The 23,812-nt window shown below is 31.8% G+C and overlaps 2 protein-coding genes across 2 annotated transcripts in view; one reads left to right on the forward strand and one right to left on the reverse strand.

The window, feature by feature from the left end:
- Positions 1 to 2,669, reverse strand: part of LOC107455913 (uncharacterized) — a 75,215-nt gene extending 72,546 nt beyond the window's left edge. Inside the window, exon 1 of the mRNA XM_071188249.1 lies at positions 2,564 to 2,669. The gene's annotated coding sequence lies outside the window, so the exon portion shown is untranslated. The remainder of the gene's footprint in view (positions 1 to 2,563) is intronic.
- A 4,514-nt stretch (positions 2,670 to 7,183) lies between these two features.
- LOC107455914 (uncharacterized) overlaps positions 7,184 to 23,812 on the forward strand; it is a 33,429-nt gene continuing 16,800 nt past the window's right edge. The window contains exons 1-3 of the mRNA XM_043047646.2: positions 7,184 to 7,354; positions 11,146 to 11,268; positions 21,597 to 21,664. Of these exons, the coding sequence (XP_042903580.1) occupies positions 11,150 to 11,268; positions 21,597 to 21,664 (187 nt within the window). The 5' untranslated portion in view covers positions 7,184 to 7,354; positions 11,146 to 11,149. The remainder of the gene's footprint in view (positions 7,355 to 11,145; positions 11,269 to 21,596; positions 21,665 to 23,812) is intronic.

Below are 23,812 nucleotides of genomic sequence, written 5' to 3' on the forward strand. Positions count from 1 at the left end.
TTTAATATATATATATATATATACTAAAAAATGTAATTTTAAATGGCAAAATGCAAAAATTTTAGGGATTACGGATATTTTCTGATTTATAAAATTTTCAAAAAATATCGTATTTTTAAATTTTCTTTAATCATTAGGTGACCCAGGTAAATAATTCTCCCCTGCACCCTTTTCAGCCCAATGTAGTCAGTCAGGCAACACTATTTCACCAAATGCTACAACCACTAGAAGTGTAAAACTGATTGCTTTTAAGCGTTTAGCGATCTCTATTCTTTAAACCCAACAAACACAGTTTGGAGAAAGCTGCTCATTTTATCTTTTGATTCCTTTTAGTTATTCAAGCAAAGTGGTTGAAACATTCATAAAAGCAACTCCACTGCCAGCTTACCTCAATGCTTAACCAAAACAGTGTTAAAATTCCAGATGAATGGGATAGGGGTCGCTTCGTGGCCCAGATGCCCAATAAAATCAAAACACTAGGACTAGGATTCTTTAAACCCAATACCAAAACAAGATACTAAGCTAGAAAAATCACCTGTGCCATCGGAAATGCGAATATTCAAAAAGATCTCAAGATTCCGATTCTATCGCAGCATATTCATAAATTAAATGCAGATTTCTTCGACAAAGCCGAATAGTGTGATGTAGCTATTTTAACCAGATGTTTAACTTCGAAAACCACAAAAAGATATGAAATACAGACCAATTACATCTGACGCCTCATATCGCAATCCTCAAAATAAAGGAAAGCTTTAACAAATTTCTTAATCACAGATCCACCTATAACATCAGTTTCAGCAACTACAATATTGAAAGCTCCATCAAGCGTTTCCCCACACTGACCATCAAGCAGCATCCAAAACTAAAGACACACATAGTTTAGAGCAAGCTGTTCGCTTTATTTTTATTATAATTATTTATTCAAGCAAAGTGCTTGAATCACCCTGACAGCTACCACATAGACTGCTAACCTCAATGAACTCATACTATGACAAATACTTCATGGTGAAAGGGATTGGGGCCGCTTTGCGGCCCAGGAGCCCAGATTAGAAAGCAAAAAATCTTTAAACAACAATGAGCTGAAGTATGTCACCTCGCCTAGAATGAACAGTCTAGGGTAACACTTTCTAATGTCCTGCTGACTAAAAGCTTCAATTATTAAAATTTGTTATTCCAAGAAAAGTTAATAAACGATTATTACGACGTTTTTCAGATTGCAACTACACGTCATATCTTTTGCCTAATATGCTGAATTCGTCGGGAAAAAATTTTGAATCAATAATTAGTAAAAATTAATCAAAATATTCATATTTAACCTATTTAATCTTCAAGAATGACATTCAATTCGCGAAATTCCGATCAGTAAAGCAAAAGTAATTTTTGATGACATTTTCATCTTTCTCACACGGTACCTACTTAAGAATCTTCTTTTTCTAGAACAAAGTGTCCCATTTCTACTTTATTTGCATTCTAGTTACTTAAAAAAGAAATTTTCAACTCCTAAATTTCAAGATGAATAGGATGAATCTTTGTTTACGTCTATGCAAACTTCTCAATTACTGGCGAGTTTTCATAATTTCATACAAGTTTCATAATAGATGACGATTTTAAAGAGAAGCTAGAGTTAATTTTAAAGACATTAATTAATATTTATTTACGTTTATACATACTTCCTAATCACTCCAAATTTTTTCAATTTAATCGAATAATTTTTTAGTGATTGAAAAAATTTTGTACTACTAATAATAAGTTAGAAATCACAGAATTCTGTCTACCGCTACGTATAAATATTGTAATCAGAGAAATGAAAGCTCAGATAGGCAAGTGGTAATGAATTCAAATTTTCTTTTCTTCTTTATTTAAAATAAATTGGGTGCCTGGGCCGCGCAGCGGCCCCTAACCCGTACATCATGAAAAAAATTACAGTGTATTAAAACATTTTGTGTTATGCTACCTTATGGTGGCATATAAAATTCAATTCATTCAAATTTTCAGTCATGCCAACTTCCTCCACTTTGTTAAAAAAATTATTTTCTAGTGGTAACGAAGTTTAATTCTTTTTTAGTTTAGAATTTTTTATTATAAGTAACTTTTACACAACTGCGAATTAAAAATTGGAAGTATCACATCGAATGCAATTATATTGCAGTTTTCTTGTGGTGACATTTTTAAAAGGTGGGAGTAATTTTCCTTATTCTACAAGTTCTACCAATTTATTTAAACTTTAACTGAAAGCGGAGCAGTTGGAATATCCCTAAATTATTTTCAGATAGAAGATATATAGAAATGTCATTTGCTTTTGCTTTCCGTTCCACAGCAACTCTGAAAACTATTTTCAAAAATATGAAATGTTGGAGGGTTCTGTCCATGGATTAATAATCGATGTGTTTTCATTTTTTTCTTCTTTTTTCTAAAGAGAGAAAAAACCATTTCTAGGGAATGAAACAGATCTTTTAAAAAATGGCATTAATTAGTATTATTAACTCTTCTATTAAATTTGTAATATAGTATTCTCAGCTTCAAGCATTTCATAAAGAAAATAATAATGTATAAGAAAACTTACCCAACAACACAAATTTCCCACGTTATTTTTCTCAATCGGTTAACATTTAAAAGGCTTAAGTTAAACATCTGTTTACTAAAAAACTAGACCAAAAAGATATTTCTCCGTATTAGCACAAAAGTTGCCATGGTTACTGAAGAAATCAACAATACTGTTAGTTTACCAATATATGTTTCGATTTCTTGGACGGACTATTAAGCAAATGATTTGAATACAAGGGCAAAGTAATCATCAGCGATAAGCTGTATATCATTTCAAATCAAAAATTGATTCGTTTCAGCGTTTTGATAAAGTTTTGTTGCGGTTTATACTTAAATGCAACTTAAGGAAGTTTCGGAATTGGTTTTAAATTAAGTGTTACTAAATTTTAAAATAAGCTATAAACCGAGATAAGCCGTTGTTTAAAAAAATCGATCCGTGATCAAAAATGGTGAACAAGCTATGAGCATGAATTTTTTTTTTAGTTTTTCTTTTTATTATTTCTATATTTTTTGCATATTGTAGTTTAATTTTAAATTTTATTTCTGTTTATCATAAATTTTAGGATTTGTTAAACTTCTTCTAATAAACATTTAAAACATTTAAATGACACCTTTGTATTAATTGTTCAAATAACAGGTAAAACCAGGTAAAATTGTTTAATAGTTTTCTATACGTGAAAATGAATATTAAATGTCATTTTCCTTATTTACAAAACACAATATTAAATTTTTTTGTTCTAAATGTTTGATTTTTCTTGCAAATGATTTTTTTTTCAAATCTTATAATTTTGGGCTCTAGAAAATTCAACATTTTAGTGTCTTGGTTTCCGGATCATTTTAAACAACAACATTTCAGTGTCTCATTTCAGTTTCAACATTTTAGTGTCTTGGTATANTTGCTGTGTGGCATGGAGCTTAATTCTTGCTGAAAAATAAATGGTGCGTTGTTGGGGAAGAGATCCCTGATGGAACGTATCAATTTTGGTTTCAGGACAGCTTTATGAGCTGTACTTATTTTTTGTTTTGCAGTTTTATACTACTGAGTTATATATATATGTATATATATATATTGTATGATTAACGACCAAAAAAATATCAATTTAACCCTTTCCGGTGTAGCGTAGGCAGTCTTGCAACATTAATTCAACAAATACCTGTCAACTTTTACGCATTTGGCGTAAAATCTTATTTCTATTTTTAAAGTGTTTGTAAAATATTTGCTTTCTATATGTCCCTGATATTTATAAACTTAATTTATAATCTTTTTGACCACCACTATTTTTAAAAAAATTAAGCATATAAATAAATATGCAATTCATACCCTCCAATTGCTACGGAATTTCCGTAGATTCAGAAATCTTCTTTTCAGACGGTAGCAAATTAATGTCTTAATATTTAAAAAAAATTAATTTTAGCGTAACTTGTCCACTATTACTTATAAAAGTGCAGGCCATATGGCTAGATTCTTAAGTTCTGATAAAAGTTTTATGAGAGATCCATTTGCTTTAAAAATTTCCACTTTGGTTCGCTACCACTAGAAAGAATTATTTTCAAAATCCTCATCAGTTGGAGGGTATGCAATACTGTAGTGGTGATTCGCTAAAGCCCTCTCAAAATACAACGCAGAGATGCCAACTTGCTCCGGACAACAAATAAATATTTTAAAGTAGTAGTTTATCAACTGCTCCGGTCAGGCGAAAATAATTAAAAAAAACGGTAAATAACCACAAAGTAAATTTTTCAAATATTTGACTATATTTGCTTGATTTTTAACGGGTACAGCATGACATAAGTATTATAAAGTGGTGAGTTATGTAATCCTACTAATTATTTAAAAATAGTGGTGGATAAGAATCCACTAAATTGAATTTATTAAATCAAGAATCACAGTTGATAAACTACCACTTTAAAATATATATTTGCTGTCCGGAGCAAGTTGGCATCTCTGTACCTACCAACACTTCCGATTTTTCCGGAAGATTTTAATTTTGTATTTAAAGTGGTATCGAAACTCGTGTCATGTCATCAAAATTTTTGAATTATAATAATAATTATAAACGAGTTTGACCACCACTACGTTTAAATAATTGCAACAAATATATAAAATCATACTAATCTTAACGATAGCGAATTTTAGCCTAGTCAAAATATAAATATATTTTTGAGTAAGGTTGTTTTTCGGTAATTTTTTTACTACCGCTTGGAAAATTCATTCTTAGAAAGAGTGAAAGTTGGCAGGTATGTTCTTGGTTTAATAAATTCAATTTAGTAGATCTTTATATACCACTATTTCTAAATAACTCGTAAGCTTATATAATTCTCCATTTTATAGTACAATGTTATGCTGTACCTCTTCAAAATCAAGCAAAAATAGTCAAATATTTGCATAATTTACTTTGTAGTTATTTACCGTTTTTTTGATTATTTTGGCGTGTCCGGAGCAGTTGGCATCTCTGACAATGCATACTTCTGACTAAAATTGTCATTTAAATTCCATTTTACTACCACTGGGGGAAATGATCCTCGAAGGGATTAAAAGTTGGCAGGTATGCAAATGTTACAAACCACTTCAATTGTAAAACTAATTGCGTTTAAACATTTAGCAACCTTTATTCTACATACTACAAAGAGCTAAAGTATGTCACTTCAATCAGAAAGCATTGTCTAAGATAGAACTTGATAATATGCTGCCAGATTGAAGTTTTCAATCGAAATTCGCTGTTTCGGAAAGGGCAAAGGAAAATGCAAATTAGGAACTTTAGAAATGTCTTTGCAATGTTGAAGTCGAATTTAAACAGTCTTAGTGGCCTAAGAAAATTAAACTATCTCGTTTTATTTTATTTCTGAAGTTTGTTTTATTTCACAACCTGTCGTAAATGTTAAATTTTCTTTAACTATGAAATTATGTAAACGAAACAAGCAAAACGAAATTATCGAAAATCGAAATAGCGAACAAATAAACGAAATCGTTAACGCTAGATGATATTTCATTACTTTAAATAATACTAGTTCAAATATTACTACTTTTATTTCATGAAAGACTTTTTACACGATGACAAATTTTTGATTCTGCGATATATTCCAAATTTTCCTTTTGACTTAATTAGACAGCAACCAATTAAACCAATTTGAAAGGAAAAGAAAAAGACTAGCAACTCAGTTCCTTCATTTTTTGAAATTTGTCTTGGTTAAAAAATACAATTAGTAATTGTCAATATATATCAAGATTATAAACTTTACATTCTGATGTGAAATTATAATCACATTGAAATAACATTTTAATTGTATTCTTTTTTTCAAACAATCCTTTTTTTTTCTCACAAATAAATTCAATCAGAAATGCACCGCAAATAAGCGATACCATTACGTATATGCTACCTTCCCCTATTTTTAACCCCTTGAGGACGGTTGATTCAGAAAAGCATTCGTACAAAATCAGAATCAAGTTGTAATTAAGTAAAAAACGGTAACTTAAATGTAGTCGTTGCTAATTTGAAAGACTTACTTTGCTTTTACTTCAATTATTGTCAGTTTAATCATATATATATATATATAATCAATGTTAATTCAAAATATAACTAGTTTTGTTTTGAACAAAGTAATGTTGAATTAAATAAATCAAACAATTATAGCCCCGCCCACAAATAAACTGCTAAAGAATTACTTTAATTACCAGTTTTATCTTTTTGCCTGATTGATACGGTTTTATGCTGTCACGTATTTGTTAGGGTTAAAGTTAAGGTGGTAACCAAAATCANACAATTATAACCCCGCCCACAAATAAACTGCTAAAGAATTACTTTAATTACCAGTTTTATCTTTTTACCTGATTGTTACGGTTTTATGCTGTCACGTATTTGTTAGGGTTAAAGTTAAGGTGGTAACCAAAATCATTTTTAATAAAATTTGTTAAAGCAAGAACTACATTAAATATAAAAATAAAATCTTCAGCATAACTAAACAGTTAACAAGTCACAATACGTAAGCAATATTAAAAATGCATAATAACTAATAAGTCCGTTCTCCTTGCCGTTTCGTGGTTTTCTTCTCCATGTAAAGCAAATGCGGGTTAGTTCCATCAGAAAGTCCTCGATAAAAGCAAATTTCTCTCAATGTTTTTCCATTGTCCTCTGAATTAGGTTCAAAACTACAAGGCTACGGAGTTGAACATTGGTAGTTGCTAACTCAAAATTGGGTCAGCTGTTCAACGATGGTTATAAAATAAAATAAAATAAAAATTTTACTTGGATTAATTGTTATAAAACATTAGCACTTTAAATATGTTCAAGAGATTGAACTTCCGGGTTTTATTTAAAACCATTATATCGACTGGGAGAAAACTGAAAATCATATACTTCAGCAACTAAATTTGCCATAAATTCAATTGACCATATTTCAAATAATTTATAGCTTTTCAATCTCATTTTAAACTTTTTATAGGTTTAAAATCACTTTTTAAATAACCTATATTTTTTTTCAGAAATCACTTTTCAAACTAAATACTTCCACAAAAAAAATTACCTTTTATGTGATAAATTTAAAACTTATTCACGACTTTTGACCACAGACAATCGTTGTTATCAAGACAAACAATTCGCCGTAAATTTTCAAATCTCCTATCATTCGCGTAAACCTTCATCTGGCCTTATGCCTCACGATTTTATTACGGTACGACCTTCATTATATTGTATCTTACATTTTTTGCAGTAACTCTCTTTACAAGTTGAGCTTATTCAACAGAAGCATTTTAGTATGAATTTGATCGTATTCGAAATAGGTTTTACTAAGTATTAACCATATGAATATACAGGTAAGTGCTAGATATATGTGAATTTGTTTTTCAATTTGCTTTAATTTAATTTTTTTATATTATTATTTCTTTTTAATTTCTAAATACCGCTACTTTATTTCTTTGTGTGTAATATGCATCATATGTATAGACAGGCGACTAAAAGGGTAAAAAGTGGTAGAAACACTATTCAGTTTTGTTTGTTTATTATCCCTTTAATAATTTAATCGTAACTGCTACTATGACTTACATTTCAAGTTATTCATATTCAAAGCAAATTCTTCTCATATGTGATGGTTATCTTAGCATCAGGTCTGATCGGACTACCTACAAAAAACCGTGTGGAGGCTTTCAGTTATAGGAGGCGTTGGATGAGCTGGCACGTATACAGAGATGTCAACTGCTCCGGAAATGCCAAAATAATTTAAAAAACTGTAAATAACTACAAACTAAAATTTACAGATATTTGGATAATTAGCTCACTTTTTAAAAGCTTCAACATGCCGTAACTATCTTCTTCTTCAGTTATGTTAACTGGGCCGCGCTGCGTCCCCCTACCCCAGAGATGCCAACTGCTCCGGACACGCCAAAATAATTAAAAAAACGGTAAATAATTACAAAGTAAATTTTGCAAATATTTGACTATTTTGCTTGCCTTTTAAAAGGTTTAGCATGACGTAAGTACTTTAAAGTGGTGAATTATATAAGCCTACGAATTGTTTAGAAATAGTGGTGAATAAAAATTTTCTAAATTAAATTTATTAAACCAAGAATCACAATTGATAAACTATCACTTTAAAATACATATTTACTGTCCGGAGCAAGTTGGCATCTCTGCTACCCTTCCATTGTGAATTATTTAGCATTGTATGGTAACTATAAGGGGGATTCAAGCACCTTGCTTGAATAAAAATGCACAACTATAATAAAGTGGCGAATTATAAAAACCTTAGAATTATTTAGAAATAGTGGTGGATAAAAACCTAATAAATCGAATTTATTAAACTAAAAATCACACATTGAAGGACTATAATTCGAAAATATTTATCCATTGTCCGGAGCAAGATGGCATCGCTGCGTATAAAGCGTTACATATGATTCTTAGTTAGCAATTTCAATTTTTAGGCCTTAAACCCACCCCTATTTCTTAGTAATTCAAAGGTTTGTGTAAAACTTTACTTTGACAGAGCAGAGATGCCAGCTGCTCCGGACGTGCCTTAATAATTAAAAAAACGGTAAATAACTACAAACTGAAATTTGCAAGTATTTGACTAATTTCATTTGCATTTTAAACGGTGTAGCATGACTTACATGTAACAAAGTGGCGAATTATATAAGCTTTCAAATTATTTAGAAATAGTTGTGGATAAAAACCTAATAAATTGAATTTATTAAACCAAGAATTACACATTAATAAACTACCACTCGAAAATACTATTTATTCTCTGTCTGGAGCAAGTTGGCATCGCTGGACAGAGTCACGCCAACCTGCAAATGTGAGATATGCCAACTAATGTATGTAATTCCAATAAAGCACAGTTATGCCAATGGGCCGAGTGCGGGTGGGTGACCACTTGGATAAGTCTACGTATGGACCGAGGGTGTGCGGTATTGGTCCTCGTTAAACTGTCCTACTGTAAAGTCCTCGACTTCGCGTGCAGGTCGTCGGGCTACCGAAGTTGAGTGCCATTCCCTCTGCAGATGATCAAAATTGTGATGGAATGTCTTCGGTTCATCCTCAACGATGTTTCCCAGACCATCGCCAATAGCCCATAGTGCAGCTCTAGTGCGACGTAAATGAACTACTACAATCCCTGGCCGATCTGTTTCCTCCGTCTAGCGCTGTGCAAAGCGTGGAGGTAACTGGCTCAAATCCCGCTGCTACCCTGAATGTACTTTTGTGCTGTCCTTTTATTGGTCAAAGGTTTAAAAACCTAAATTGAGCACACAAGCCTGCAAATGTATGTAATTCAAATAAACCACAGTTATACCGCGTTATTATTGATTTCTCGAGTTAGGTTGAAAATTTTTTTGAATTTTTTGAAGTTTCAAAGCGTCAAAACGTTATAATATTGTTACTGCTAAGAAAATTCTTTCGCAACGGCCATACAAGTTAGCTGATATGTAAGTATATTTCTTTCAATTTACTATTGCCCAGCAGTGGACTGATTGTAAAGACACGGTTCCCAGTAGAACACCAAAGTCAAGCATCACTAGCTGTGGTCAATAAGCGGGTGGGTGACCACCTTGATCAGCCTTCGTTGGGACCGAGAGTGCACGGCATCGGTTCTCGTGAAACTGTTCAACCGTAAAGTTTTCGACTTCGCGTGCAGGTCGTCGGCCTACCAACGCGGGGGAGCCTCCACACGGTATTTAATAAGTAGTCAGCGCAAACTATTTAAAAGTGAACCAGTTGTGGGCATGAAATCAAATTCTATTTTGAAAGTAATACAGAAAAAGTTAGCATATAGATTTGAGGATTGAATCCTTGGTGGTAGACAAGTAAATAACGCAAACCAATCATATTCATAAATTTCAAAAAAAAAAAATTTAAACGTATATTTGCCATTATATTTTGTATATTTAGTCAACTATGGCATCTCCGTTACTGTCGATAAATGTCTATAAGACAACAATCTTATTTCTGTGATCATAATGAGATTTATTGCTAACACTGCCATCACCTCCTATATCAGAAAGCCTCCACACGGTTTTTTATAAATAGTCTGAGCAGACTACTTAAAGAGTGAACCAGTGGTGCGTATGAAACCAAATCATCTCAATTTAAAAGGAACGAAAATGCCTGAGAGAAATTTATCATATATATTTGAGAATTGAATCTGTAGTGGTAGACAAGTAAATAACGCAAACCAATCATATTCATAAATTTGAAGAAAAAAAAATTTAGACGTATACATACCTGCCAACTTTTAAATCCTTCCATTACTATTTTTCCCAGTGGTATTAAAATGGAATTAAAACTTCAATTTTAAGCAAACAAATACGTTGTATTTGAGAAAACTTAAGTTGACAGTAACGCATATTTATATATGTGCTTAATTTTTGTAAGAATAGTGGTGATCAATATCATTTTAAAATTAAGATTAAAGAAAAAAATAGTATATAATTACTACCACTTTAAATATGAAAATAAAATCTTTCGGGAAAATCCGGAAGAGTTGGCAGGTATGAGTATCATACCTGCCAACTTTTACTCCCTTCCATTATCATTTTTCCCAGTGGTATTAAAATGGAATTAAAACTTCAATTTTAAGCAAACAAATACGTTACATTTGAAAAAACTTAAGTTGACAACCATGAGAGTACCGCATGTTAATATATGTGTTTAATTTTTGAAAGAATAGTGGTGATCAAAATCATTTAAAAATTAAGTTTATAAAAGAAAAAATAGTATATATTTACTACCACTTTAAATATGAAAATAAAATCTTCCGGAAAATCCGGAAGAGTTGGCAGGTATGGCGTATATTTGCTACACTTTCTTATTTATACTAGATATTCTATTAAATGGCTCTTTCGTAAGCTAGTTTACTTTCATGGTTGTCTGATCAGACTACCTATAGGAAACCGTGAGGAGACTTTCAGTCATAGGAGGCGTTGCATGAGCCCTATTCTGTGTATTTAATTTAAGAGTAATTTTTGTTATCATCTACATCTTATACAATCTGCACACTTCGTGGCACGTTGTATCGTTTAGTGGCTTCACTTCAGTGAAACAGGCTGTCGTAATGAAAGTGTTAATTAACTATGAAATCATACTACTTCTAATAAACCAATATATTGTGTTACAGGTGCATGGCTAATTGCGGTGATTTAATATTAATTGCCCTGTGCTGCCAAATTTTTGGAATAACCATTCCTTATTTAATAGCCCTTTATCAGAATACATTTAGCCCACCTCTTCCATTCATTAGGTAAGTGAAAAAAGTTTTATTGTTTCTTTGAATGTTTGCTGAATTAAAAATGGAAATAACAATGTATTGAACGTGTATGTGTTGCATGCTCAAAGAATGTTCTGTTGGTTTCAGATTGTTTCACCTAATCATTCAAAACTATAAAACAATTTGAATAAATAAACCAAAATTAATTTAATGCAAATTTATACTAATGAAAGATTTTATGTCAAAAATTATTTACATTAAAATATTTATTAAAAAGAAGAAAGAAAAAATGCATGACAGGACAAGCAAATTCAAAAACTTGAAAAAAGCAATCTAGATGCTTGTATGGAAAAGCAAATTCCTAGACTTAAAAAAATCTGCATGCTTTTTATGACGGAATGAAAAATATTTTTATTGATCATCTGTTTATTTGTTTTAATATCATTTATTTTATGTCAAAAGTATTTACGCGCCGAAAACAAAGCCTAACATCATATAGAACTTTGTGGCATAAAGCAAATAGGATCAACCGAGCTTATCCGAAGATTTTCGGATATGCTTAGTTTACCCTCAGAGCATTTTCACAGTTAGATTCACTTAAGAATAGCATACCTGCCAACTTTTAATCCTTTCCATTATAATTTTTGCCTGTGGTATTAAAAATGGAATTAAAACTTCAATTTTAAGCAAACAAATACGTTGTATTTGAGAAAAGTTAAGTTGACAACCATGATAGTAACGCATATTGATATAAGTGCTGAATTTTTGTAAGAATAGTGGTGATCAAAATCATTTAAAAATTAAATTTATAAAAGAAAAAAATAGTATATACTTACTACCACTTTAAATATGAAAATAAAATCTTCCGGAAAATCCAGAAGAGTTGGCAGGTATGGAATAGGATCTTTTTCAAAAATCCAGAAAGTGGTAGCAAGATCGTTTCATTATCAGGGTTTTTGTGCCCCTAAAAAAAGCTGATAGTAAAACCATTTCATATTTAACTTGCTTTCGATCGAAACTGTCTCTACTAAAACTGATTAAAATTTATATCCTCTATACAAGACTCCTTGTTTTGTTGGGAAGATGCACTTCCAGGGCTGCAAAAAAAATATAATACATGCTTAACAGGACAAGCAAATTCAAAGACTTATCAGAATTTGTTTGCTTTTTATGACAGAATTACTTACTTTGCTTACTTTATTTATAAAAAATTGGGCACCTGGGCCTCGCAGCGGCCCCTATCCCATACATCTAGAAATTTACATAAGTTTAAAGTGATAACATTTTGAATTTAGCAGTAGATGTGGTTGCTAATACAAAATTACAAGCACTTTGCTTGGGTAAATAAACATTTGAATATCGAAACTAAATTTACACATATAAATATAAGCATATAAATATAAACATAATTTGAAATATATATATATAGGTTGACATAGATAAACATAGTAGATATAACATTTGACTATAGAATCTAAATTGACACATATTGACATATATAAATATAAACATAATTTGAAATATATATACATAGGTTGACATAAATTAATATAGTAAATATAACATTTGAATATCGAATCTAAATTGACATCTGTTGACATATATAAATATAAGCGAAATATTGTTCATTAAATACAATAGAATTTGCAAAAGAATTTAACGTGCATAAGTTGATAAATACATATGCATTAATTGGCTATATTTTCAGAAAATAAAATTTGATGTAATTTAATTTAACATAAGTAAAAGTCTACTGTGAAAAGTTCAGTGAATTTAACTTGAGAGTNTCGGTCCCAGAATGCTGCCCTGTGGTACTCCGGCTGTGATGTTTCTCTTTGTGGATTTTTTGTTTTTGATGGTGATTTGAAATGTTCTATTAGAAAGATAGCAGGATAGGAGTTTGATTATGCCGGGTGGAAAATTCAGCTGTATGAGTTTATATATTGTACCAGTGTGCCATACTTTATCAAATGCTTTGGATATGTCAATCATCAGGAAGGCTATTGTTTCTTTATTTATGATTGCTCTGCCAGTATAGTCTATTATTCGGAGTAACTGTTTGGTGGTATCTAGTTTTTGTCGGAATCCATACTGTTCGTCGGGGAGGGCTGTAAGAAGTGGTTTTATTCTATTGTAGATGATTTTTTCGTATATTTTTCCAAGTATGTTAAGTAGACTGATTGGGCGATAACTCTCAGGGCAGCTTGGGTTCTTATTTTTCTTGAGAAATAGAATGACTGATGCGTTTTTCCAGATTTGTGGGTACTGACAGAATTAAAAATATTTTTTAATCATTTGCTTATTTCTTCAGTGGTGTTAAAGTGGTAGTTTATTAATTGAGATTTTTGGTTTAATAAATTCAATTTAGTAGATTTTTATCCACCACTATTTCTAAATAATTCGTAGGATTATATAATTCCCCACTTTATATTGCAAAATTTATGTAGCAGTTATTTACCGTTTTTTAAATTATTTTGGCGTCTCCGGAGCAATTGGCATCGCTGCACTTAGAAAGCAATGTAATTATATACTATAAGAAAAAATATGAGATATATGTATATGAAATAATCTAGTATTTCATTTTTCAATACTCGAACTAAGCAACAGAAACCTTCAAAATCTGGCACTCTGGCATCAACTGACATTCTGCGTTTGTTCTTTCTATTATTACTTATCGGCAACAGTTGTTTATCGCTTGTTTCATTTAAGATAACGATATCGGATAACGGATCGAAGTACATTCCTATTTATTATTGACGTGATGTTTGCATGTTTACTCGAAATTTTGTCTAAATTATGATTGCGTCAAATTGACGAGTATCCGTAGAGATAGGTATACCACATAGAGAATTTCAACGCTTTTGAAGAAAATAGATTTCAATATATATTTACCTCGATCAATGGATAAAAGTCATTACAAGAGATAAAAGAAAAATTCAAACGGAATTTGTAATTTTCCCTACAAAACTCGAAATGCGTCAAAATGACGCCTCCCGTAAGCCTAGTGTTAAAGTCAAAAATATTTAAGCACCGAAAACAAAGCCTAGCATGATATAGAACTTTGTGGCATAAAAAATGAGGATCAACAGGGCTTATCCGAAGATTTTCGGATAAGCTTAGTTAACCCTCAAAACATTTTGACAGTTCGATTCACTTAAGAATAGGATCTTTTCTCAGAAATGTAAAAATTGGTAACAAGATCGTTTCATCATCAGGATTTTTGTGACCCTAAAAAAAGCTGATAACAAAACCATTTCATATTTAGTTTGCTTTCGACGGGAACTTTTTCTACTAAGACAGATTAAAATTTATATCCTTTATGCAAAACTCTTTCCTTTTTTGAAAAGAGGCACTCACTTCCAGAGCTGCCAAAAAAAATTCTACATGTTTGACAGGACAAGAAAATTCCAATTTTAAAAGATTTGCATTCTTTTTATGGCAGATTATAGAAAATTTTTAAATCATTCGTTTATTTATTTCAATATTATGTATTTTAAGTCAAAAATAATTATGCACCGAAAACAAGGTATAACATCATGCATCATGTAGAATTTTGCGGCATAAAGCAAAGAGGATCAACAGAGCTTATTCGAAGATTTTCGGATATGCTTAGTGAACCCTCAAATTTTTTCACAGTTGTATTCACTTAAGAATAGGATATTTCTTTCAAAAATGTAAAATGTAATAGCAGAGATCATTTCAGATCAGGGTTTTTCCCCTAAAAATAAAAATAATAAAAACTTATAGCAAAACCATTTCCTGTTTAGCTTGTTTTCGAGAGGAATTAAGATCTTTTTCTTCTAAGACTGATTGAAATTTATATCCTATATATCTTTCCATGTTTGGAAAGAGGCACTTCTAGAGCTGCAAAAAATTCTACATGCTTAACAGGGCAAGCCAATTACAAGCCTTATAAAATTTGCATGGAGTTTATGGCGGAATAAAAAAAATTTAATCATTTGTTTGAATATCATTTAAAGTCAAAAAGGCTTATGCACCGAAAACAAAGTCTAAACATCATGTAGAACTTTACAACATAAGAAAAGGAGAATAAACAAAACTTTTACGACGATTTTCGGATATGCTTAATTAACCCTCACTCCTTTTACTCAGTAGATTTACTTAAGAGTAGGTTCTTTTCTCAAACATGTAAAAAGTGTGATAGTGACATCATTCCATTGTCGGTTTTTTTTTGTCCCTTAACCCGTTTTGTCCCGAATTTATATTTTGAAATGATACAAAAAGTGGTTTTATGGAAAAAGTTGTAAAATATATTATCGAAATTAATTGGTTTTTCTGCAGTTAGAGCATTCAAAAAGTCTTTGATAGATCAAAAAGTGTTTGCTCCTAATAATTCTAGATCTAAACAGAAATAACTGAATCATTGTGGTATCTGAGAATCTCTTAATTCCCCCAGATAAATGAAAACACTGAAAAAAGTTTCCCACCACAATGAATGTCTTTGAAAAAAGGAACTGTCCTAAATATAAGACGCTGGGCGTTAACCGTTTAACCCTTTGACGGTCAGGGAAATGAGCAGTTTTCGTTTCATTAATTCGAGCAGTATTACGTGCAAACAGTAGTCGAAAGTGGCATNCATCATGTAGAACTTTACAACATAAGAAAAGGAGAATAAACAAAACTTTTACGACGATTTTCGGATATGCTTAATTAACCCTCACTCCTTTTACTCAGTTGATTTACTTAAGAATAGGTTCTTTTCTTAAACATGTAAAAAGTGTGAAAACCCATTGTCGGTTTTTTTTTGTCCCTTAACCCGTTTTGTCCCGAATTTATATTTCGAAATGATACAAAAAGTGGTTTGATGGAAAAAGTGGTAAAATATATTATCGAAATTAATTGGTTTTTCTGCAGTTAGAGCATTCAAAAAGTCTTTGATAGATCAAAAAGTATTTGCTCCTAATAATTCTAGATCTAATCAGAAATAACTGAATCATTGTGTTATCTGAGAATCTCTTAATTCCCCCAGATAAATGAAAACACTGAAAAAAGATTCCCACCACAATGAATGTCTTTGAAAAAAGGAACTGTCCTAAATATAAGACGCTGGGCGTTAACCCCTTGACGGTCAGGGAAATGAGCAGTTTTCGTTTCATTAATTCGCGCAGTATTACGAGTAAACAGTAGTCGAAAGTGGCAGCTATTTTTCACCGCAGTTCTACCGAAAATGTCCCCCTTCTCTGGCGATGCCAACTGCTCCGCTTTCTGGAATTGTTATAATTTCGTTGAAGATGTACAGTTACGCCTACTTTTTAATAGAGTAACCAGTAGACTGTTGCTTTAACGTTGCATTTTATATGATACTTCTAGTTTTTGATATTTAGTGGTGAAAAAATTACTTAAAAGGAAAAATACTAAACTGAAAGTAACTTGACTTTCGCTATCACTGGGAAATACTATTTTACAAAACGGAGCAAGTTGGCTTCTCTGGATGCGGTAGATAGCTCGCCTCACGCGTTTAAAAATTTCTCAAAGTATTCGTAGTACATAAATAACAGTTTTTACGTACTTTTCGTTTTTAACATAGTCAATGCAGAATAATTACGGCGAACGAGCTCAGCTCGTCAGCGCACATTGGGGAAAAATTTCACTACCCGAGTAGTGCTCGTTACTAAACATTACGGTAGAAATCTTGCTCCCGAGCGGAACTCGTTTGCGCGCATTATGAGGCACGATTCGATTGCGAGCTGAACTCGTTCATAACCGTCAATGGTTAATAGAAAAATGCGCTGATAGCAAAACCTTTTCATATCTACAGAGATGACAACTTGCTGCGGACAGTAAATATATATTTTAAAGTGGTAGTTTATCAATTGTTAATTCTTGGTTTAATAAATTCAATTCAGTAGATTTTTATCCACCACTATTTCTAAGTAATTCGTAGGCTTATGTAATTCACCACTTTATAGTACTTACGTCATGCTATACCTTTTAAAAAGCAAGCAAAACTAGTCGAATATTTGCAAAATTTACTTGTAGTTATTCGCCGTTTCTTTAATTTTTTGTCTTGTCCAGAGCAGTTGGCATCTCCCTACCTGCCAACTTTTAATCCCTTCCATTATGATTTTTCCCAGTGGCATGGAAAAGGAATTAAAATTTCAATTTTAAGCAAAAAAATGCGTTGTATTTGAAAAAGCTTAAGCTGATGACCATGCTAATACATACCTCCAACTTATGAGGATTTTGAAAATAATTATTTCTAGTGGTAGCGAACCAAAGTAAAAGTTTTTAAAGCAAATGGATCTCTCATAAAACTTTTATCAGAACTTAAGAATCTGGCCTGCACTTTTATAAGTAATAGTGGACAAGTTAAGCTAATATTAATTTTTTTTTAATATTACGACATTAATTTTGCTACCGTCTGAAAAGAAGATTTCTGAAACTACGGAAATTCCGTAGCAGTTGGAGGGTATGCTAATACATATTAATATATATGCTTAGTTTTTTTAAGAGTAGTGGTGATCAAAATAATTTAAAAATTAAGTTTATAAAAGTAAAGAAAATATATACTTACTACCACTTTAAATATAGAAAAAAATTTTTACACCAAACGCGTAAAAGTTGGCAGGTATGCATCTCTGTATCTAGGTTGTTTTCGATAGGAACTAAGAAACCTTTCTGTTAAGACTTATTAAAATTTATATCCTACATAAGAGACTCGTTCCTTTTTTGAACAGAGGCACTTCTGAGCTGAACTTGTTAAGCTAGCTAGACACCTGGGCCGCGAAGCCTCCCCTATCCCATCCATTGTAAATTATTTAGCATTGTGTGAGTTCTTTGAGGTCAGCAGGCAGTGTGGTAGCTATGAGGGGGATTCAAGCACCTTGCTTGAGTAAATAAAAATTATGAAAATAAAGCAAAGCAGCTTGCCTTAACACGTTCACGCTGGGATGATCCACCCGTGGGTCACGCTAGATTGTCTCATCTTGGCAGCGCACCGGAGTAAAAACTGGTAACAATAAATTTAATTTTTTAGTTTTTTTTCAGGAATAATAAAAATCCATAACTACCAATTGTTTTTAACGGATGCAATTTTTATATTGAATTACTTCTTCGCCATTATAAATTTCCTTACAATGAATTGTTATTGTTGAGAATAGATGAACTCCTCCCTAATATTATCTAATGTTAAAGTAGTTCTTCTGCCAGTATTTTATCTTTTTCTGTACCAGTATTTTCACTTTTCACGGCGTGAACGTGTTAAACTATGTGTGGCTGTAGAACTGGATGCAGGTTGATGGTCTACGAGGGGAAACGCTTGATAGATATTGATAGATTCTTTCAATATTGTTGTTGTTGAATCTGATGATATAGGTGGATCTGTGATTAAGAAATTTGTTGAAACTACTATTTATTTTGATAATTGTGATATGAGGCGCCGGATGTAAAGTGAGCGGCTATTGGTCTGAATTTTGTATCTTTTTTGTAGTTTTAGAAGTTGAATATTTGGTTGAAGTTAGCTGTATTGTATTTTACAGCCTTGTCAAAGAAATCTGCATTTAATTTGTGATTATAGGTGATAAGGGTGGGATCTTGAGGTCTTTATGAATATTTGTATTTCTGATGAGCCATCTGGCACAGGTGATTTTTCTCAGTATCTTGTTCTGACATTGGTTGAGCTTTTTCTTCAGGAATTCTGGTATGGTTGTCCAGGCAGGTGAAGCATAAGTGAGAATTGGTCTAATCATCGAAGTATATAGCAATTTTCCTAGTTTTAGTGATATATTCTGGTTGTAGATGAGTAGTTGGATTATTATTGTTGCTGAACAGAGGAACTTCCAAAGCTGCAAACTTTTTCGGCTTTGTGGGAAAATTTCTTCTAGTGGTACCTAAGATAATGCTTTCAGGTATTACTTGCCCAGTCACGGTTTGATGAAATGGGTGTTCATAAACTGGAATGATCAAAATTCTATACAATTCTTTAGAATGAACACAGATGTCCTAACTTCAACCCTTTGCGGACCCCTTGCAGTCAATTCGTACTGCCACCTAAAATATTGGACCGGGATAGCTTGGTTGGTGCGGTGTTGGGCCCATGTCCAAGAGGTCCTCTCTGGCCGAAGATTACAGTGTACAAAATGGTGACTGAAGCTCTAATTTTGTTGGGGTCACATAGCCCACCAGGTTCCTAGAATAAATCAATACTTCTGGGGAAGCCGTGGTAGCTCAGACGATTGATAAAGAGCCTTCTAATTAGGTGAACCGGGTGCGAATTCCAGCAATGACTGGTTGATACGAATTCCGCACCTAGCTCACACTGACCACAGTGCTAACGTAAAATATCATCAGTGGTAGACGAATCATGGGTTAGAGTCACCTTGTCATCAGGCTGACAGTAGAAGAATTTCGTGGTTTTCCTCTCCAAAAGTTTTTTTTAATTCACTAGTAATATATTGAGTTGTCCGGAAAGTTCATGCCGTAATTTATTTTTAAATAAAAATTGCATTTGCTCCTTATCATATTTCCCTTACTTGCAAATAGAAATTTAGTCATTCATATATCTGCCAACTCTTCTGATTTTCCGTAAGATTTTCTTTTCATGTTTAAAGTGGTAGAGAAACTTATGTCATTCCATGAATCTTTTTGATTTGTAATAACAATTATAAATGAGTTTGACTCCCACTAGATATGAATAATTACAACAAATAAATAAAAGCTTTTACGACAGCTAATGTCAATCTGATCGAATTATAAATATTTTTAGCGGTAGCAATTTCAACGGTAGTAAGATTTTTTTCAGTAATTATTTTACTACCATTTTAAAAATCTATACTAAGAAGGAGTCAAAGATGGCAGATATGCGATTCGGTGTCAGTGGAAGAGAGAGAAAAAATTTGCAACAAGCGCACTATTTCAAATACAAAAGAAATTATATATTTTTATGCAACAGCATAGCATCAAAACATGCTGAATTTTAAATTGTTCTGAGCTAGTGAAATTAAATATTGAGCCAAAATATTTTACTCACATCGGAATATGTTACTGAATGTTGGAGTAAGTGGTAGTTTTTAATATTTCGCAAAGATTTTGGACATTCACTGAAGAATATAATTTGTTGGATTTTAAAATTAGTCCGAGCACGGGGAATTAAGCAAAATATTTTGCTCACATCGGAATATTTTATTGAATATTCGGAGTAAGTTGTAAGTTTAAACATTCTCCGAATTTTTCGGACATTTGCTAAATTTGGCCTTTCACAGCGATATATAGTTTGTTCACCAGGAGTTGGCACTTGACTCCGCCTTCATCACGTGGTATCGGATGATACTATTTCGCTATTTTGGGGAGAAGGATGTGAACAAGGCTGCTATTTGGCGATCGTATGACAAAAATATTTATTTCGCAATCTTCATGTGCATATTTTGAACATGTGAATTTTATTTCACAAACTTGTTGATATTTCTCTTTTTTTATTGAATAGTTTGTTCTTCTTGAGATATTTTGCTGGGAAAAAGTTTTTAAACATGAATTAGCTAGAATAACGAAAGGTATAATAGCTGATGATAAAGCGAAGTAAGTGACTGAAAAAGAATTCACTGTTTGTGTTTGGCCATCACTTTCTACATCAGAAAGCCTCTAGACGGTTTCTTATAAGTAGTCTGGGCAGACTATTTAAAAAGTTTGAGCGCATGACACCAAATTCTATTTTAAAAGTGATTGAGAGGAATTTGTCATCTATATTTGAGAATTGAATCGGTAGTGGTAGACAAGTAAATAAGACAAACTAATCATATTCAAAAATTAAACAAATTTTTAGACATGTATTTACTACCACTTTCTTATTTTTACTCGATTTTCCATTAAAGGGCTCTTTCGTAACCTGGTTTGCTTTCATAGTGGTCTGATCGGACTACTAATAAAAAACCGTGTGGATGCTTTGCGCGCATTAGAGGTTATCTCGATTTCAAGTCGGGGAAATGTTTTTCCTCTAACTCCCCCTCGCAGAAATGAACTCTGTGTCCAAGGAGGTGGAGCCAAGTGCCAACTCCTGGTGAACGAACTATAGTAAGTTTAAATATTCTCCAAATTTTTCGGACATTTGCTAAATTTGGCCTTTCACAGCGATATACACGCTGTATTCAAAATGAAAGAAATTTCCTCTTTCACTTTTGCTAGTTTTGGAACTAAATATATGTCGCTTGAATTATTGCTATGGCCTGGTAATTAAAAAAAATAATATTTTTCCAAATTATTAGTCTTTACTATCTTCATAGTATGTTTTGTTAGGATCACCTTTCAATTATTTGCATAAACTTTCCTGTCTGCCTAATGAAAGACACCAAATCAATTTTATCCAAAGCTTTCCATAATGATAACTCAAAATATGATTTTTCTTATAGTCAAGCTGTTGCCAGCAGCTCCGTATCTGGAGTATTTACTTGCTTAATGCTTTTGAGTTGTTTCCCTGGTAAGTGTGTCTACTTATAATCTATCTTTTGTATTTTCTCCACAATGAAGTTAATTTGAATAAGTTTAGATTTAAGGATATGCAGGGATTTCCACGAGCAAGTAAAAGTTTGAAATTCAATTAAAAGCTCTTTATTATGTCTTTAATTATTCAATAGTAACTATCACTATGACTTCTTACATTTCATATTTATATTCAAAGCAAATACATTCTTTGCTTTTACTTTCAATCGTAAATTGGAAAAAAATATGCTATCTAAAGTTGCTAATTTTAACTTCTTTTAACACGTTCACGCCGGGGTGACCCACCGGTGGGTCACGCTAGATTGTCTCATCTTGGCAGCGCACCGGAGTAAAAACTGGTAACAATAAATTTCATTTTTTAGTTTTTTTCCAGCAATAATAGAAATCCATAACTACCAATTGTTTTTAACGGATGCAATTTTTATATTGAATTGCTTCTTCGCCGTGATAAATTTCCTTACAGTGAATTGTTATTGTTGAGAATAGATTAATTCCTCCCGAATATTATCTAATATTGAAATAGTTCTTCGACCAGTTTTTTCTCTTTTCCCGTACCAGTATTTTCACTTTTCCCGGCGTGAACGTGTTAATAAAATTTTGATTTTATTAGTCAGCACTTTTTGAATTTTTAGTGCCCATAGCAATCTTGTATATGCATATAATTACCTTTTCAGGTTTCAGTATAACCTTCAAGTTTTAATTTTTATTTGACTATTTAGTGTGATCGTAAATTTTATGATTTGACATTTTATTATTGTTTTTATAAATTTAATGTTCAATGACTTTGTTCACTACTACGTACAAACAGCTCAAACACATATATCAGACTGATTAATTGTGCAGTTTTCAAATGTGAGCAAATTGAAACAAATTAAGTTAATCTTAAATTTTTGTTTGGCTTCCACTTTAGATATTCTAGGAACCTGGGTTCTGTGAGATTTTCAGAAATTTATAAGGGCTTTAATTTTAAGACATTTATGTTTAGATTTTCAGGCAAATGTTTTGAAAACTTTCAATGAAAAACTAAACAATAATTTGCTGTCAATTAAAAAATATTCAGGATTAAGTAAAACTTTAAAGTAAACATATATATTTATGAACTAATAATTTAAACTTATCAGCCTTGGCTTCAAACTTGGTTCGTATGGTGCATTAAAAATTTAAAAAGTAGTTACAATTTTATTTTATATAAGTTGAACATTCACTATTATTTTTTTCACTTACAAAATAACGTAATTGAATTATGCGATTTTATGCACTTCAAATTATTGAAAATTTTTAATGACTACGAATGTACTGACATTGCATATTTTGACATAAATATTTTACCATTTTCTATAATTGTTATGCACCAGCGTAACCCTCTCAAAATATGACCATTGTTGATAATCTTAGAAGGTTTCCCACAGACCTTAAACCCTTAACGCAGTTTCTTTGAAAAAAAACGGCTAAAAAAAAACATTTTTTTATGTTAAAAAAACACACTTTAGAACAGCATACCTGCCAACTTTTAATCCTTTCGAGGATGACTTTCCGCAGTTGCAGTAGAATGGAATTTAAATTACAATTTTAGGCAGAAACATACACATTATTTCGATAAAAGCTTATGTAGTCTACCACCATACCCTCCAACTGCTACGGAATTTCCGTAGTTTCAGAAATCTTCTTTTCAGACGGTAGCAAAATTAATGTCTTAATATTTAAAAAAAATTAATTTTAGCGTAACTTGTCCACTATTACTTATAAAAGTGCAGGCCATATGGCTAGATTCTTAAGTTCTGATAAAAGTTTTATGAGAGATCCATTTGCTTTAAAAATTTCTACTTTGGTTCGCTACCACTAGAAAGAATTATTTTCAAAATCCTCATAAGTTGGAGGGTATGTCTACCACGATAGTATTGCATATTATTATATACGCTTAATTTATTTAAAAATACTGGTTGTTAAAAAGAATATAAATTAAGTTTATAAATGCGAAGAATATACAAAAAGCAAACATGCGTAAAAGTTGGCAGGTATGGAACAGTGTCTTTTCTTTTAGTGGACTTCTTTGATATACTGCGCTTTTGTTCCATGGAAAAAGGCTATATTCAGAGATGCCAACTGCTCCGGACACGCCAAAATA

The sequence above is a fragment of the Parasteatoda tepidariorum genome, chromosome X2 (genome assembly GCF_043381705.1).
Source record: "Parasteatoda tepidariorum isolate YZ-2023 chromosome X2, CAS_Ptep_4.0, whole genome shotgun sequence".
In the NCBI taxonomy this organism is placed as follows: domain Eukaryota; kingdom Metazoa; phylum Arthropoda; class Arachnida; order Araneae; family Theridiidae; genus Parasteatoda; species Parasteatoda tepidariorum.